The following is a 17757-nucleotide window of genomic DNA, read 5'->3' on the forward strand; positions in this document are numbered from 1 at the left end:
AGGTAAAGCATAGACCAGCTAAAAAAGTGGAGAACAAATTCATTCTGAAGTTACAGAGTCAGCTCTGCCTGCTTACTTTAAAAAATGCATATATAAATAATAGAAAAATCACAGGTTTTTCAATGTTGATTGCTGCAGCTATGAACCATCTCCTGAAACTCAGAAGACATCATGGGAAGCAAAGATGCATGGGGACACCCTTTCCCTACTCCATGTCTCCTGGAGAGCTAGTGCCACTATCTGCCTACCTTGGGTGCCCACTACTTAGCCTGGGTGTCCATCCTACAAAGCCACAAATGTTTTTGTTTTTTTTAATCAAGATCATTTAAATCCTTGCCCAATCAATCATTACCCCCAGCATGCAAATGGCATCCGAGCATGGGTGGCAGCCATTTGCAGGGCACCTGGCAGCCATTTGGGTGGCCATCTGCGTGGCCTAAGTGGACACCCAGGATAAGTGGCTACCCAAATGGCTGCCATGCATACGCAGAGACCATGTGCATGCCAGCACCACACAGATGCACCTGGAAGATGCCCTGCCAGAATAGCTGGGGGGAATGTCGGGATGGTAGCAAGTGGAGGAGCAGCAGGTACGGACCTGCTCTCCTCCTCTTTAAAGGGACCGTGTAAGCCCTCAATTTTAAAGGGAGGTCCCCGCAATTCAAACATCCGAATCACATTTTGGCATATTCCCATCTCTAACCCAAATGCTGACTGGATTATTTTGAGTAGCTAAAAGAAAAAGACTTCCCCACTCTCTGGGCACTCGGATTAGCTACCTGATGAGTCAATCAGCCTAGTCCCTCTGATTGGTTTATAGGGCGGCCCTAGGACCGTCCACTTTTGTTTTGCAAAGTGAGCATGCTTATTGCCTCCTGTCTTATTAATATTATAAAAGATATGGGGCTTTTCATTTGTTCTGGACTGCTGTTGCCCACCTCACAACTCTAAAAGCAGCAGCAGGGAACAACAGAGAGAGGCAGTAGGAACACAAAATGGAGGCAGACACAACATGGCTGAGAAATGTAAGATGAGCACCACCCACTTTGCCTGTAGATAAGATCCACTCCTGCTCCTTAATTCTATGTAGAGGAAATGAACAGTAGTTTTCTTCCCTGCCCACTGAGATTTTTCAGTAAACAGCAACTGTGCTCCTTATACCTACAAAAGCCTAGCACAAAAGCAAATACACTCAATTCTGCAAGTTCTCTGCACATGACAAGATTTGGGAAGGGAAGGGTTGATGCAAATGATGGGTCTGGCTAGTAAGCCAAGCCAAAGTTTGTGGATCAAGGGGCGGGGGGAAGGATCCTTTGGCACCTTACAAATGAAATAGAAATCGAATAATAATACTACCACGTACATATGTATATAAGAACATACATTGCCTCCTTGTAATGTTTTAACAGCAGACTAACATGTCTATCCCTCAGAAATATAAAGATTACTACTTTTATCCAAACAGAACTCATTTACCAATACTCATCAACTAAGCTAAATCACTTTAGTTATAGAATGAAGACCTGACTGTATGAAGAGCTCAAAGACTTTTCCATTATAGCTTCATCTGTACATCATTTCACACCACCACAGAGGATACTAATCATGTACATCACCAAAAGTGAATCACTTACAAAATTTAAGTCATCAGTCACTAGATAAAAGAAAGCATTTTATTTAAAATAGGAGGTAAAAAGTAAAGCTTACAGCACTCAATCACTCACTAATTTAATAAAAGACTCTGCAAGGTCTGCTGCTACTTCTGAAAGCTTTATATGTATAAATGCCATAATGAATCTTACTGAGCAGATGAAACCTGAAAGAAGACTATAGGAAAATTAACCTCCCCCAACCCCGCTGGCTTCAAAGGCTTAAATCAGCAAATAAAAACACATGATCAAAGAACTTAAACATATTATATCACATGCAAACTATTTCTCACACACACGCACCCCACATCTGGAATAAGACCTACAAAGCATGTAACTGGGGCTGTAGCCCAGTGACCTTCAAATCAAGGAGAGTTTGGACACAGATTTTAAGAGTAGGCGTTTCATACTTTACTATTTATAGTTAATTTGTTGACATTTGGACTACTGCAAAGTCTATGGCCGTACAGAAATGAACAAACTAGCCTCCAACATTGGCCTTCGTGACACCTGGGATTTGGCAAGTGGAGAATCCTTTTGCCATTACAAATCCACATGTTGGCAGGTATGCTGTGGCCCAGTAAGAGGAGGCCGACTGCAGTGTGCTAGATACTCCAAACAGCTCTGAGTATGGCTGCAGATGCCAAAGAAACATTAAAGCAGCTTTTGTGTGGCAGATGTTCCTGTATATTGGTCTTATGAGTTGTTCTTTTGCAGTAGTACGTGTTCTATTTATGTTCCTCACAAGCATTCCCAAAGCATCACTCGGTGAAGCTATTCACATGTACGTGCTAACCCAGGCTTGCACGCACATGTGTACCACCGGGATCAGGCCTACAGAGCTACCCTCCAAAATGAGGTTAGGAGAGTGAGCGCTCTCCTAACCCCAATCTTACTGATCATCTGCCAGTCCCAGCTGGGGCTGGCAGACTGTGGGGCTCCTGGCCAGCTTCGAGGAAGGGGTTCCCCATAATGCACTGTGCACTCATGTTGTGGTTGGAGGGATTTCCAGATTTATTTTAATTCCAGGCATTTCCATTGCTTTACAATGGGGTTTTCCCCTCTAAAAGATAAAATGCACAGTTGTTTTAAGAGGCAAGCATCTATGCACATCTCTACACAGAAAGATGTTGTTTTTAGTAAGAGTCTTTCAGTGTACACTAGCATGCACATCTTCTCACAGCAACAGAGATGAGGGGTTGGGGGAGAGCCAATGTTACCCACACTATTTCAAATGTTGGGCCAGTGGGTGGGAAGAAACGTTGCCCAAGTAACAGGAGGTCAAAGAGAAAATAGCTGACAACAGCACGCATGCACACCTACCCCGTCCCAAATTGACAAACAGTGTAAAGTAAGGATTTTGTGGACATCAGATCTTAGGAAGCTACCTTATATGGAGTCCGTCTATCTCAGTATTGTCTCCACTGACTGGCAGCAGCTCTCCAGGGATTCAGGAAGCAGACTCCCCCAGCTCTACCTGGAGATGCCAGAGAGCAAACCTGGGGCCTTCTGCAGAGATGCTCTTCCACTGACCTATGGCCCCATCCTCCAAGGGGAGTATCTTACAGTGCTTACATGTAGTCTCCCATCCAAATGCAAGCCAAGGCAGATTCTGCTTAGCAAAGGGGACATGGTTGCTACCACAAAACCAACTCTACTGGACCTTTTCGCACCCTTCAAAGATGGCAGCATTCATATTAAAAAAATCAAATATCATGAACATTCAGCATGGGACTAGTCAAGGAGCGTTCATTTCAATACATTCCAGTGTATTAAGTGCAGTATTGCTTCCATAAAACTTGAAGTAATTTGGTATAGACCACTATTATTCTGGTGCTTCATAATACAAGAGAGGGACAAAACAGGTAAGGCAACACCTTTTACTCAACAAGAAAGTTTGGGCCAATAAATATATTTCACCTTACTTTATCATCTGATGAACTCCTAGTAAATCATGTACACAAGTATCCCTTCAAACAAGATGAAATACATTATACCTCAGCTCCACCCATCCATTTTGGCTCATGGGGAAATTCGGCACATAAAACATCTTTTGATTGGTCAGTTCCCAAGACATGATAGTACAGCTTCTGATGCAGGTTAGTTGATGTCTCAGTGCCTGTGGAAATCAACACATTTAATTACATGTACCCAAGCTTCAACAATTTGCAAGCTTCACACTTTCACCAAACAGGCAGCTATTTATCTGGCAAAGTAACAAAAAGAAACACCCATTAATTAGCAGAGTATTAATTTCACAACACCTATCTTTTTTGTGGTAAATACCAGTCTTTATTGCTGAGAAACTGAATGAAATCAACAAGGGGTATAATTTTGTCTTTAAATTTTTCATTATGGTATTCAAGTTACACATTTTTACATCATTGTTCATGCTTTCATCATTTATATTGTTTAACTTATAATGCATTTTGTGTATATGCATTTTGTATTTAGCTTTTAGAAAATAAGAACAGCCGTGCTGGATCAGGCCCAAGGCCCATCTAGTCCAGTATCCTGTTTCACACAGTGGCCCACCAGATGCCGCTGGAAGCTTACAGGCAGGAGTTGAGGGCATGCCCTCTCTCTTGCTGTTACTCCCCTTCAACTGGTACTCAGAGGCATCCTGCCTTTGAGGCTGGAGGTGGCCTATAGCCCTCCAACTAGCAGCCGCTGAGAGACTTCTCTTCCATGAAGTTATCCAAACCCCTCTTAAAGCCATCCAGGTTGTTGGCTGTCACCACATCTTGTGGCAGAGAATTCCACAAGTTGATTATGTGTTGTGCACTACTTCCGCTTGTTGGTCCTAAATTTCCTGGCAATCAATTTCACAGGATGACCCCTGGTTCTAGTGTTATGTGAGAGGGAAAAGAATTTCTCTCTATCCACTTTCTCCACATCAAGCATTTTTTAATAGATTGATTTTTTCTAAACTAAATAGCCCCAGGTATTGTAGCCTTGCCTCATAAGGAAGGTGCTCTAGGACCCTGATCATCTTGGTTGCCCTCTTCTGCACCTTTTCCAGTTCTACAATGTCCTTTTTTAGATGTGGTGACCAGAATTGTATGCATTGGCTGCACCACAGTTTTGTATAAGGGTATTATAATATTAGCAGTTTTACTTTCAATCCCCTTCCTAAAGGTCCCTAGCATAGAACATTGAGTCGACACTTTCAATGAGCTGTCCACCATGACCCCAAGATCCCTCTCCTGGTCAGTCACTGACAGTTCAGATCCCATCAACATATACTTGAAGTTGGGGTTTTTCGTCCCAATTTGCATCACTTTTATTTAACAATAAACAGAGTATAAACAGTCAAATGTTCACAGTCATTCTCCTGCCAGGTTTTGACAAGGTGGGCAGGCAGAAGCAGAAGTCATCCCAGAAACCAGGGAAGCTAAAGGACAGGGTGCCCTGTCCTTTAAAAGGAAAAGTAGCCAAATGAAAGAGATAGCAATAATGCACAAGAAAAATTAGGTCAAGGAAACAGAGACCAGAGGAAGCACCCAAGTTCATCCATGAACCATGACTGTATGCCACTCACCATCACTTTTCCCGTCTTGCTTTGGGTAGCAGTTGTAAAACATGCCCTTGCCATCATGAGTCCAAGCCATACAACTGAATTTTACCATTTCTAATGTATCTGGAAGCTCTTCAGTCCCATCCACCTTCATAAATTTAATTGTTACCCAATCAGACCCACTGGAACTCAAGCCATATGCAAAATATTCACCATCTTCACTGAATGCATAGCCTGCAAATAAAAGCATACCATGCAATGGTTGTTAATGTAATTAACAATGCCCTCTTTTATATTACACTGTACAACTTTCTAATGTTTGCTCTTAACACATAGGCAATAGTGAAAAAACATAAAAGTTACACATTTCCCAAAATTTCCACACACACACACAAACATGTACAGACTGTAGACTTCTTAATGTGTAAAATAGCAAGACTCAATACCTCACTTTTAGACAGGTGTCCCAAATATTACATTTTGAAAAGTCTACTACTCTTACCTCTCAAAGCCACAGTGCCATCATCAGAAAGTTTATTTGGGTCAAGAAATACTTTGCCTTCAGCATCCAAGGAATCTTGCACATATAATACTCGTTGATTCTGAAGTCCAGAATTATAAAAGTGAAAATATCTAGAAGATAGATGTGAATTGATAAAAAAGAAATTATCTTTAATTTTGTGTGCAGCAGTAACGTGAACATAGAATTATACAGCCAGGCAATCTCATTAGAGGCAGATTTATAACATGGTGAAGTGCTCAAGTGTTTTCAGCGTGCATTTTAACTTAAACAATCAAAATAGAGCTAACATCAGAATGAAGTTAAAAAGTAACTTTAAACAGATTACCAAAACACTTAGAACTTATGCAACTAATGAGATAAGATATATTGGTTCACTAAGCTTATTCTGCCATGTATTTATGAAAGAGGTTTCATAAGTGCCACAGCACTGGAGTCACCCAGACTGTTGGTAGTGGGGTACTTCAATGTCCATTTTGGGACCAGGTTGTCTGGAGCGGCTAAGGAGTTCATAAAGGCCGTGACAACTATGGGCCTATCCCAAGTGGTCCTGGGACTAATGAATGATGCTAGTCGGGCACTAGATTTGGTCTTTTGCTCTGATCAGGGTGGTGTTCCATGGGTGGGGACTCCTGTTATTTCCCCATTTTCATGGACAGACCACCAACTGGTTAAGGCAATTTGCAGCTGCAACCCACCTCTGCAGGGGTGAAGGGCCTATTAGTCTGGACCACCCTAGAAGGTTATTGAATCCAAAAGGATTCCAAGAAGCTTTGGAAAGGTTTTGAGTTGGCTCTGCTGATGATCGATGCTCTGGTATATACTTGGGATAACAAACTCACTAGAGCAGTTGACACAATCACTCCTAAGTGTCCTCTTCAACCTGTTTGAAAATTAGCCCTGTGGTATTCAGAAAAACTATGGAAGGGAGCTGAAGCAGCAATGGAAGGGAGCTGAAGCAGCAATGTAGACTAGAGTGCAAGTGGAAGAAGACGTAAATCCAATAGATTTCAACACAGAGCATATTTGAAGATCTATGCTCTGGCAATACGGGTGGCAAAGAAGTGGTTCTTTTTTTGCCCACATTGCTTCCGAAAGTTCACATCCAGCTGAGTTACATAGGGTTCTGAGATGGCTAGTATGTGCCCCCCTCCCTCTTGAACTTGAATGTGGAACCTTCGGTCACCCGCTAAGGTGTTTTTATGACTTTTTTGCAGATAAAATCTCTTGTATTCAGGCCCAACTTGATTCCACATTTATTGCAGAGTCTACTAGGGAGGTGTCCAGCAACTCCTCTTATGGGATCAGATTAGATTACTTTCAGTTTGTGACTCCTGAAGATGTAGACAAGCTCAGTTTGCGACTCCTTCAGACTGAACGTCCTATCAACTGTTCTCTTGACCTTGCCCAACTTGGCTTATTTCATCTGCCAACAGTACTATCAGAGAGTGTCGGTACATATTGTAAATGCTTCTCTGAGGGAGGGCAGGATACCTCTTTGCCTCAAGGAGGCTATTTTTAGACCTTACCCGAAGAAACCAGCACTAGATCCCTCAGTTAGCTGATTATAGACCTGTTTCCAATCTTTAATGGTTGGGTAAGGTGACTGAGAGGGTGGTGGCCTCTCAGTTCCAGGCAGTCTTGGAGGAAACAGATTATCTAGAACCATTTCAAGCTGGCTTTCGGTGGGCTATGGGGTTGAGACTGCCTTGGTCGGCCTGATGGATGCTCTTCAATTAGGTATTGACAGAGTGAGTGTAACTCCGTTGATCCTTTAGGATATCTTGGCAGCTTTCAATACCATCAACTATGGTATCCATTCTGGGTCACCTGAGGGAGTTAGGATTGGGTGGCACTTTTACAGTGGTTCCATTCCTACCTCTCTGGCAGATTCCAGATGGTGTTGCTTGAAGACTATTGCTCTGCAAAGTGGGAGTTAATGTATGGAATTCCACAAGTCTCCATACTGTCTCAAATACTTTTTAACATCTACATGAAACCGCTGGGAGAGATCATCAGGAGAATTGGTGCAGGGTGTTACCAATAAGCTGATGACACCCAAAGCTATTTATCCATATCAAATTCATCAGGTAATGGCATAATGTAGCTTCGGAGTCCTCCTGAATTCAAAAGTCTCTCTGGTTGAGGCAAGGGCCAGGGGCACTATTAATCATGTTCAGCTGATACACCAGCTACACCCATTTCTGGAGGGAAGTGACCTTAAACAGGTCACATATGCTGATAACCTCTAGGCTTGACTACCGTAATGCACTCTATTGGATCGCTCAATTGGTGGCTGCTCGGGACTGGGCCTTTTCTGTGGCTGCCCTGGAGCTCTGTAATGTACTCCCTGTTAAAATCAGAGTTTTTTCACCTCTGGCTGGTGTTTTTTTGTGTGTTTTTTTAAACCTTAAGATGCACCTGTTTTCTCAGGCTTTTAATTAATTTTAGTTTTATATCATAATTGTTTTAATAATTTCATCCTGTCTTTATATTTGTTACATTTTAACTTATGCACACAGGCCAGGGATGCTAAGACAGCTGGTACAGAACCAACCAACCTACAACAAACTAAGTATAAACTATCCTGCTTGCAGAATCTTACATAGCAATGCCACATAAATTAGTTTCCATTCAATCCAATGTTAACATCTAATACCAGAAGTTCTTAGGGCAGAACACCCTTAAGGATGCAAGTCATCAAGATAATTTATCATGATAGAACTTCTGGCATGAAACAACATTTACCGTAATAGAATGGAGATAAATGCTCTAAAGGAAAACAAATGTTAAAAGACAATGTGGGGGAGGGGCTCTGGATATCAGTTTTATAAGGTTAATATAGAGTGGGATATTAATGAACAGTTTTACACATCAAACAAAGATACCTCTGTACTTGGCTTCTTCTTCTTTTTGCAGTTCATTGCAATTGTGCTGTTTGGTCAAAATATTTGGGGTTTTTGGTATGTTATATTCAACATAGTCCAGGCATTACATAACAAAGGAGCAGGCCCAACTTTTAACAAACAAATCCAAATGGTGAAATAACTGACAAAAGGACTGGGGGAACCACAACAAACTAAGATGAATTTTTAGTGATGGCAAATGGCGTGAGTAATCTGGTCTATATGAATGCTACATCTATGTTTGGTTCCTCCCCGCTCCCCACAAGCAAGGTGTTTAGTGAGGGAATGATGATGTGCATCTAGAAACTCCTGCTACTCCTGAAAGAGTCGCAGGTCTGGGAAACCAAATTTAAAACTCCAAGGACTGCTAGGAAGAAGCAAAAGCTAGGCTCTGCCTATCTGTGAACTTTGTACAAAATGTAGCATGGGATGCTGAACACAAAAGATGCACCTGGCATCGCTGAATGCTTTGAGTACATGAGTAGTAAGGGATTATCTTCTGTTGAAGACATACCTGACAAAGTAATAACAAAGCCAGGGGAAAGAGCCAAGATGCCGGACCCGCATTGGAAGATATGGCTCTAGCCAAGTGGCACTTCATTAATTTAACAAAAGAACTTATTGGGACATCAAATGGGACTCCCTTCCTGGTCAATTATACTCATTTACTACTATAGTTTATATCTCACCTTTCTAAAAAAACAAACTTTGAGCAGGTTCATAAGGGGAAATGAGGTTCTTGAGATAGTAGTTATTTTGTTATAGTAGGCCCTGGCTATACTATTTTCCTGACTGGCAAGATGACATTGATTTGTTTTGGTGTGTGATTAAACTGGTGGGTGCAGAATTTTTTCCAGATTGAGAATTGCTTGTTAAACACGGAGTATTTACCCTCTGATCCCCACCATACACAAAACATCTGACAAATTACTGTCATAACACTCTGCACCAAGATAGTTTCATTGCTTCTTCAGCCTTGTTAGGATTCATCTAGGATCATCTCTCCATAGATGTACACCCACGTGAAAAAAATCGTTACATACCTTTTTCCTTTCCTGAAATGACAACTGTACTTGGGATAGTCATACAGTTCAGTCATCCGCTCTTTAAATAGCCCTCGGACACCACATTGTTCAAGAAAGGGCACAGTGACCTTATTTTGTGCTTCTACAAAAGCCTAAGGAAGTCAAACAAATATTTTATAAACAATAGTATTGGACCCAAGTAGTATAAGAAAAATGGTTTTGCAGCTATATGGGGTGTTACCTCTTAATTACAGCTTCAAAAGAAAGAATTGAACATAACAGAACCACACACATTTCAAGAACACCAGAACTAATGCCATTACAGAGCTGTCTTCTGCCATGAAGCAACGGTGCTCCGATAGGCACATAACAAGGTAATATTGAAGCTAAACCTATTTAATTTTTAACAACTTGCCCAAGGTATGTTCTGAGGTGTGTTCTTGCTGAGAGATGATGAGGTCCTAGAACAAACAGTTAATCTCCATTTCACTGATGACTCTACAGTTTGTTAACTAGATTTTCCAAGTACCATCACCACTACCATGGATCTTTTAATTGACTTTTAGATGAAATGACTCCATCCATAGTGGGCATCTGCTCCTCAGTTTCCATCACAGTTTTTAGAAAGCAAGTTAAATCTTGGCTTTTTACCCACGGTTTTATATGAGTGTTGTTTTTGTTGTGGTTGCTGCTCTGTATTTTATGGTCCTATTCCTGTATGTTTTTTTAAATTTTTAATTAGATTTGTATTCTTATATTGCAATTTAATATTTTTACTGTGTAACTGTTTTGTAGTCTTATATTGTTTTAAATGTTTTGTATACTGCCTTGAGATTGTTTTAATGAAAGGCCTAACAATGAAAAGCACAAAAATTGAACAATAAATAAATAAATATGCACCAAAACTGAGAAGACATTGCTTTTAGTACTCTTTCACTATTCAGACTGAATGTAGTTTAAGGGGTAACTGAGATACATTTAGATATAACATGTATAAACTCTGTTCAGCTTTATGAAGCTCCTCAAGTTAATAGTACCTCCAGGAACTGCTTGGGGTATATTAGCACATCTGTGCATGGAGAAAGGAACATAAATAGTTTAGACATCATTATAGTGACATCAATTGTAAAAAAAAAGCGAAGAACTGTAGTGCAGAGGGTCATGGACATTGCAGCTGCTTGAGAAGGTGTGTGTGTGTGTGTGTGTGTGTGTGAGTGCTTAACAGATGTCCTAACAACAGTGGCCTGTTAACAGTATGTCAAAGGAAAGGAGAGGACAGTTAAAGCAAGATTGTGTATTAGCTTTCATGCAGTCCATCTTTGGAAATAAGTCACACTTCCAGCCACAGCTGATGCAAATTTACTCAAAAGTCCCAGTACGTTCAATAAGGCTTTCTCCCAAGTGAGTGTGTGTTGGGCTGCAGCCTTAGAATTACATCAGAGATGTCATAACAGCAGATGCTGAGACGTCGTAAATTCAGGAGAGAGAAAATAGGGAGAGAATAAAGAGGTCAGGAGAGTACACTATATATTAGCAAATTGGCATAAAAAGATTGGTAGCTTCTTCAAACTGATTCATAACATTTTTTAAAAATCAGTTTCTTTTAAGAGCCCACAAGAGAAGCACAACATTCAATTCCAATTCAAGGTCCCCAAATAAAGTGATATGGAAAAGCTAATTTCAAACTATTTTGTACAACAGCAAGGCTCACAAAAGGAAGCTTCACGTGTCAATCAGAAAACAGAAAATGAAGAATGGGCAGATAATAGATACTCATATGGATGACAACTGACTGCCTCAGGGTTCATTTTAAGCATATCACACAGTATAACCACTGGCTTTATAGGACAACGTCAGTCTAAATTGATTTCAAAACACTTTTTTTTAAAACAGACCCTCCCTAAAGTGCAATTCTTGTGTTTTATATCTATCTATCTATCTATCTATCTATCTATCTATCTATCTATCTATCTATCTATCTATCTATCTATCTTTAAAACACAACACACACACACTTTAGTCAGGTGCAAACGCAATAGTGTAGATCTCTTAAGATCTTGGGTGTGAACTTGCAGATTCTTCCTTCTAAAAGACAATCAAAACACCTTTCCCAGACTTAATTGTGGTTTAATGCTCATCATGGTTAATGTTTATCAAATTCCCTCTTCACCAAGATTTGAAAACCCTGGTTATGAGGCAATCCTAGTTACCAACAGTGCATTTGTTGCACTGTTAGCAACTAAACCATGGCTAAGGTTAGAAAGAAAAAGGAAGACATTTGCACTGGAAAGGTGAAGAGAAGTCTGCCATATCACTTCCAGTGGATAAGAGACCAACCTGCTATGTCTCTGCCAGGCCACCATAGTTGGAAAATAGCTGGACATTGGTTATTTTGTGCCCAAGTCCTACATTAGAACAAGATGCAACAATTATGTATGAAGATAATCTACAGATCTATTTTGTCAGAGATACCCATGCTGGGAATGGGGACTGCCATATTATGAGGTGATTCACACGAGCAGCAGAAACCAGGGTATGGGAGCCCAACCCGGTTTCTCCTGCTCGTGTGCAGCAAAGGGAACCATATGGTTCCCAATGGCAAACCCACCTAAATGTGCTCTCCCATAAACAAGGTTAATGGAGTGAACGCTCAGTTAACCCAATTTTTGTTGTTGTTGTGGAGGGGAGAGGGGACCCCAGAAGTACACCGCTGTGCATTACTGGGGCTCCGGAGGCGCTGCACCATGCGGCGGCACTTCCCTTTGCCTGACCCCCGAAGCAGCCAGACAAACCGCGGCCGAGCGCAGAAGCGCCCAAGCAAGGCTGCTGCTCATCTGGGTGGGCAATCCGCCCACCCAGCAATGGGCTAGGGATCATCTGCGGGGAGAGCGGGTCTAACCTGCTCTCCCTGCAAACCCCCTTATGACTCTTTATACTGCTCATGTGAAGAGCCTCTATATTTTCCCAGACAGTGGTTGACATTCAGACTAAATTACTCATGAATAGTACCATTGAAATTAATGGAGAAGCTAGAAGTGACTAACATGTCCCATTAATTTCCACTGAACTGCTCATGAGTTTAGTTTGGATATCAGCCACCCTTAACGCATATCATACAAACTGTTTGCTAATGATCAGAGTCAGTGAAGGTTAGACAACCCACTGCCCGTCTGCTATTTTCCCCATTCTAAATCACCCTGCCTCAATATTGCTTTGGAGCAAGAAAAACAGGCCACTGGTATTTTCAAATACATTTTTATGCAAGCGTAGAGTGTGTGTATTTATAACATTTCCACTCCAACTTTCACTGTAGTGGTTAGAGTGTTGGATAGGACCAGGGAGAATAAGTTCAAATCCCCATTTAGCCATGGAACTCACTGGATTTTTCTGGGCTACTCATTTATCTTTCAGCCTAACCTACATCAAAGGGTTGTTTTGAGGATAAACATAAGCATGTACACCACTCTGGGCTCCTTGAGGAAGAGCAGGATATAAATGTCAACATAAATTTAAAAAAATAGCCTTAAGAAAGCTTACAACAATAATAATATGTAGCTGAAACCTTAAAATCTAAATACAAACTAAAACAAAGTGAATGGGTGCTAGGCCTAGAAGGCGGAAGAAAGAGTGATTTTGGAAGTCAAGCACACAGCAACATTAGACTCTGGAGCTAAAGAGAAAGAGGAACATTTATTTAAATTGTATTTTTGGAATCCATTGAAGACAAGCAAGTATCTAGGCAGATGCACAAGTTAAAATACACTATCCTATTGCTGTTTCCCCTAAGCTAAAGTTTTAAAGAGAGCCAAATAGTGCTTTGATTGAAAAGGAAGTAGGATCAGAAAGGGAGTGGGAAAAACAAAGCAAGTGTCTGTGCACTTGTACATGTTTTGCTGCAAATGATTTTACATGCATTCATTTAAGAAGTACCCAAACCTGGGTACAGGTTGCTTCGAATACAGGGAACAGATCAGACATTTACTGCTGTATGTACACTGAACATAGCAGTACACAAGTACATGCCGTACATATACACAGATTATATGTTGAGTATCATATGTGAATAGAGCTTGAGTTTCCATATGCAGTCCAGGCCTCTTGATTTTTTTAACGGTTCTGGAGAAGAGCGAGGGTACTGTGTTGCATTATACCCAAAAGAAAATGGTGCTATGAAGAGCTGATACACACTAGCTGATTAGGAAGCCGGAGTCTTGACAGACTTTTAGGAATACTATATGGTCAAAGACTTCTGGGAACTGCAAGTTTACAGTGCTGGGGGAGGTGGAGGGAGAGGAGCAAACAAAACGCCAGGTCTTTAGATCCTTAGGCAATATGAGTTGCACCTACTTATTCTGAATTAAATTGGATTTTGTTAGTATATAAGTGTCTGCAGGATGCAGAACCTGGTATATGGTATTCGGTGATGCAAGTCTGCTGTAAACTACTCTGACCCTTCACACTGGTTGATCTAATTACATAATATTTTAACTTCTGACTAGGGTCATGGCTGAAAGGCACTGAACTTTGCTGTGTTATCTTATTTCATTAATTTCTACAGACTTGAGAACAGGAGAGATACAGTACTTTCTGCAGTTTGTCTCTTTATGTGCTTCATTGCCTTTTAAAGTTATTCTTTTCATTCCACATAATTCAACATACTTTGATTCCAATTCATTTATTGCCTCTTAAAGGACATATCTGTTCTACACATAACAATTTGCATGCTACAGCTGTTTATAAATTGCACTGCAGTCCAGAGTCCCATGGAATGTTCTCATGCAGTGAATGGTTCAAAGTCTTGTGATTTCAGTAGGGCTGAGCAGTCTTATGTCTACGTGTGTATCATGCATGCCAAAATTTAATAGAGGAGGAACTAAAGCAGTTGCACCTTAAGAATCAGTTCCAACAATACATTTTGTACATGTGTTAGAAAACAGAATGAGAGTGGATTCCCAGGTAAGGTTACTACATGGCCCAAACATATACAGGTTTTGCCCAGATTCTAAAATGCCACCTGGTGGCCATTTGGGCCAATAGCTGGTCTAATTTCTAGCTATCATTTAAAAATAAAATAAAAAATCTTTGCAGCACTCAACATGTGAAGCAAAATGTGCGTTCAGTATTTTACCCAATGGAGAAATAAACCTGTTCACACCTTGCACTTTTCTAATCAATGAGGATGTTAGCCCTATTCAGAGGTTATGTTCAATGCACATACTGTACAACCTGCGTATACATGAACAGTCATTCATACATTATGCTCAACATATATAATACACTTTCTATCTGTACTCAGCATTTGTGCAGGCCTGTATCCAGGCTCACTTTTAAAATGAACACACGTAGGTTTTTGTTCACATTCACTCAAACACATGTACATGTTACCTGTATGCCCACAGAGTGTTCAGTGTCTCAACAGAGCTCAATTGAAAATGAAAACAGGTCACTTAGAAGGGCTTTGCTAGGTCCCTTGACCAGCCTAAAACATGGCTGACATCTGTCAAGTTATTTAATCACTGGTCATTATCTACCCAACACTACTCATGTTAGGTATCAAACCAGTAGGACTGCATCAAGCATGAATGGAGACTTACTAAGGCACACCCACTTTTCCAGATAGACTTGTCCTTCCTTTGATCATATCAGCTACAAATTAAGAAAAGATTACAGATGGGAGCAGCTGCTAAGGAACGTCCATGGGCAGCCACACAGTTGGCAGGTGAGGGGATAGCAGGCTGAACAAGCAGATTATGCCATTTTCAAAACAATTTTTCACAAACGTCTCAGTACATACCCATGCACAAACACAGAGGTGTTAAGCTAAGGGCAAAAGATTGCCTATGCTGTGTATTGAAAACTGCTGTCAGTATCACTTCCCAAGATAAACTCATGTACACACAGAGGCGTAACTATAGGGGGGCAGGGGGGGCACGTGCCCCGGGCGCCATCTTTTCTGGTCACGTGGGGGGGGGCGCCGCCATGACCAAATTTTTTTAAAAAAATTTTTCCTGCTCAGTGCAGCAGCGCTGCAGCAGTCAAGGGAGCGCGTCAGTGCCCCCTTCCCCACGAGCGGTCCCTTCCGCGCCGCCTGCGCTCCCCCCCCCATTGCTTTGCTGGCGCCTGGCGGCCAGTCAGTGGCCTGGCTTGGTGGCGGCGGGCGCTTGTGAGGAAAAACCTAAGTATAATGTAGTATGTTGGAGGGCAGTGGGGGGGCGCCATTTCGGTGCTTGCCCCAGGCGCCCTTTTCCCTAGTTACGCCTCTGTGTACACAGAATAAGGAATTCCCCAATAATTACTGGGAATTTAACCTTTGATCTTCCCTAGATATTGCTATTTAAATCCTTGACTTATGGCACTACGGGTTATGTGCATGCTTAATTGAACCAACTTGTTGTGTTTTATTAAACCTTTTCTTCTATACTTTTCTATTCCAATTCTGGTATAACTGCTTCTGGGCTAGATTCAAGTTGCTGGTCTTGACCTTTAAAGCTCTAAACGGGGTCCAGGGTACTTGGGTCCGGGGTACTTGTTGGACGGCATTCACCCATATAAACCTGCCAGGGCCCTCTGCTTGGCATCTCCTTCTCATGGCCCCACCACTAACAGACATCTGGTTGGTGGGAACTAGAGTCAGGGCCATTTCAGTTGTGGCCCTTAGCTTTGGAACTCCCTCCCCAAAGAGCTTCACCATGCTCCCTCCCGCGGCATTTGTAAAAAGCAGCACACATTTTTTAAAAAGTGTTTTATCTACTGCTTATATCTGGTAGGGTTTTTTTTTAGTTCTTTTAGCTTTCTGCTAATAATTTTTAATTTAAAACTCTTAAATTTGTAGTTTTAAATATGGTTTTAGCCTGGTCTTGTTTAACTTTATTAGTCTTTTTCTTTATATTGGATTTGTTTTGTTGATGTTGTGAGCCACCCCGAGCAGTAGTGTACTGCACGGGTGGTATATGAATATTTTAAATAGAATAACTAACTAAATAAATAAAACAAACATACTTTAGTGTGTCACAAGCAGAGACTTGGATGTGCCTATGCGTTATGACAGGCCTTCCCCACGTCTGTTACCAATAAGTTGAAAGAATTTGGGTAATGAGTATGTAGAACTATGCAGAGATCAGAATGTCAGGATTTTTTATTGATGTTGTTTACTAGAAACAAGAATCATAGAAGTGCATGATTAGAAATAACTTCTTCCTAGTGTCAAGAATGCTTACCACTAACCTATGAGAAGTCTAGAGAGAGTCTGGCCATTAGAAATATGCCAGGCTCTGTCTGAACTTCCATTTAAAAATAGTCTGTTTCATTTAAAAATAGTCTTGAGCCCTTTTATTTATGGGAATATTAGGGGAAATGCGGGGCACCCAACTGCCCCACAAAAATGGGCCAGAGAAAGTTGCAAGACAACTCTGGAGCTGGCTCTTGTTCAGAATCACCCTATTCTGACAAGAAATAGCTATCCAAAGTCTCAAGCAGGAATCATTCCCAGCACTGGAGATGCCAGGCACTGAAACTGGGATCTTTATATCAAAGCACATGTTCTGTTACTTTCTCTCAGAACGCATAATGGACAAGTTGAAACCAACTCCGTCTATCCTTACATACACACAACAGCCATCCCTGGGTAAAACTCAGTAGTCTAGAACTATTTTGGATTCCAATCATTCAAACATCTCGCTTGACTATTTGTCTGATCTATGATCATAACAAAGTTTATTCTATTCACTTGACTATATTTAAGTGGTTCTTGCAGCAGGAATTATCTGCCAAGCAGTAGCTATTTTGTTTAATGCTTTCTGATGCAAGCTGATCATTAGTCCAGAGAACACACTCACAAGCTTCCTCTGCAGAGACACAGCTTGCTTGGGGTTCATATCCCATTTGAGCAATATTTTGCACCTCTAGCATGCAAATGCATCTACACCATGATGTCCACAGCTTACCTTTGTTTGTTCACTATCGGGATCTTCAAGCCAGCTATATGGGTCACATATCTTACAGCCATGATAGTTATGCACCTGGATTTAAAATTGGAAAAACAAAGGAACTTTACTGAATAATTTATATAAAGACATTTTAAAGGGTTTTAATATGCTAGCTGTTCACTGCCAAGAAGTGGATGATGCAATTAAGTGGTCAA

The 17757-nt window shown here is 41.1% G+C and overlaps 1 protein-coding gene across 2 annotated transcripts in view; it reads right to left on the bottom strand.

Annotated features, from left to right (window-relative positions):
* PREP (prolyl endopeptidase) overlaps nt 1-17757 on the bottom strand; it is a 116447-nt gene that overhangs the window by 79271 nt on the left and 19419 nt on the right. For both annotated transcript variants that reach the window (XM_053262331.1, XM_053261493.1), the window contains 5 exons: nt 17561-17635; nt 9636-9769; nt 5669-5799; nt 5191-5400; nt 3647-3768 (listed from right to left, as the gene is read on the bottom strand). In XM_053262331.1, the coding sequence (XP_053118306.1) occupies nt 3647-3768; nt 5191-5400; nt 5669-5799; nt 9636-9769; nt 17561-17635 (672 nt within the window). The remainder of the gene's footprint in view (nt 1-3646; nt 3769-5190; nt 5401-5668; nt 5800-9635; nt 9770-17560; nt 17636-17757) is intronic.

This window comes from Hemicordylus capensis, chromosome 1, assembly GCF_027244095.1.
Source record: "Hemicordylus capensis ecotype Gifberg chromosome 1, rHemCap1.1.pri, whole genome shotgun sequence".
In the NCBI taxonomy this organism is placed as follows: Eukaryota; Metazoa; Chordata; class Lepidosauria; order Squamata; family Cordylidae; genus Hemicordylus; species Hemicordylus capensis.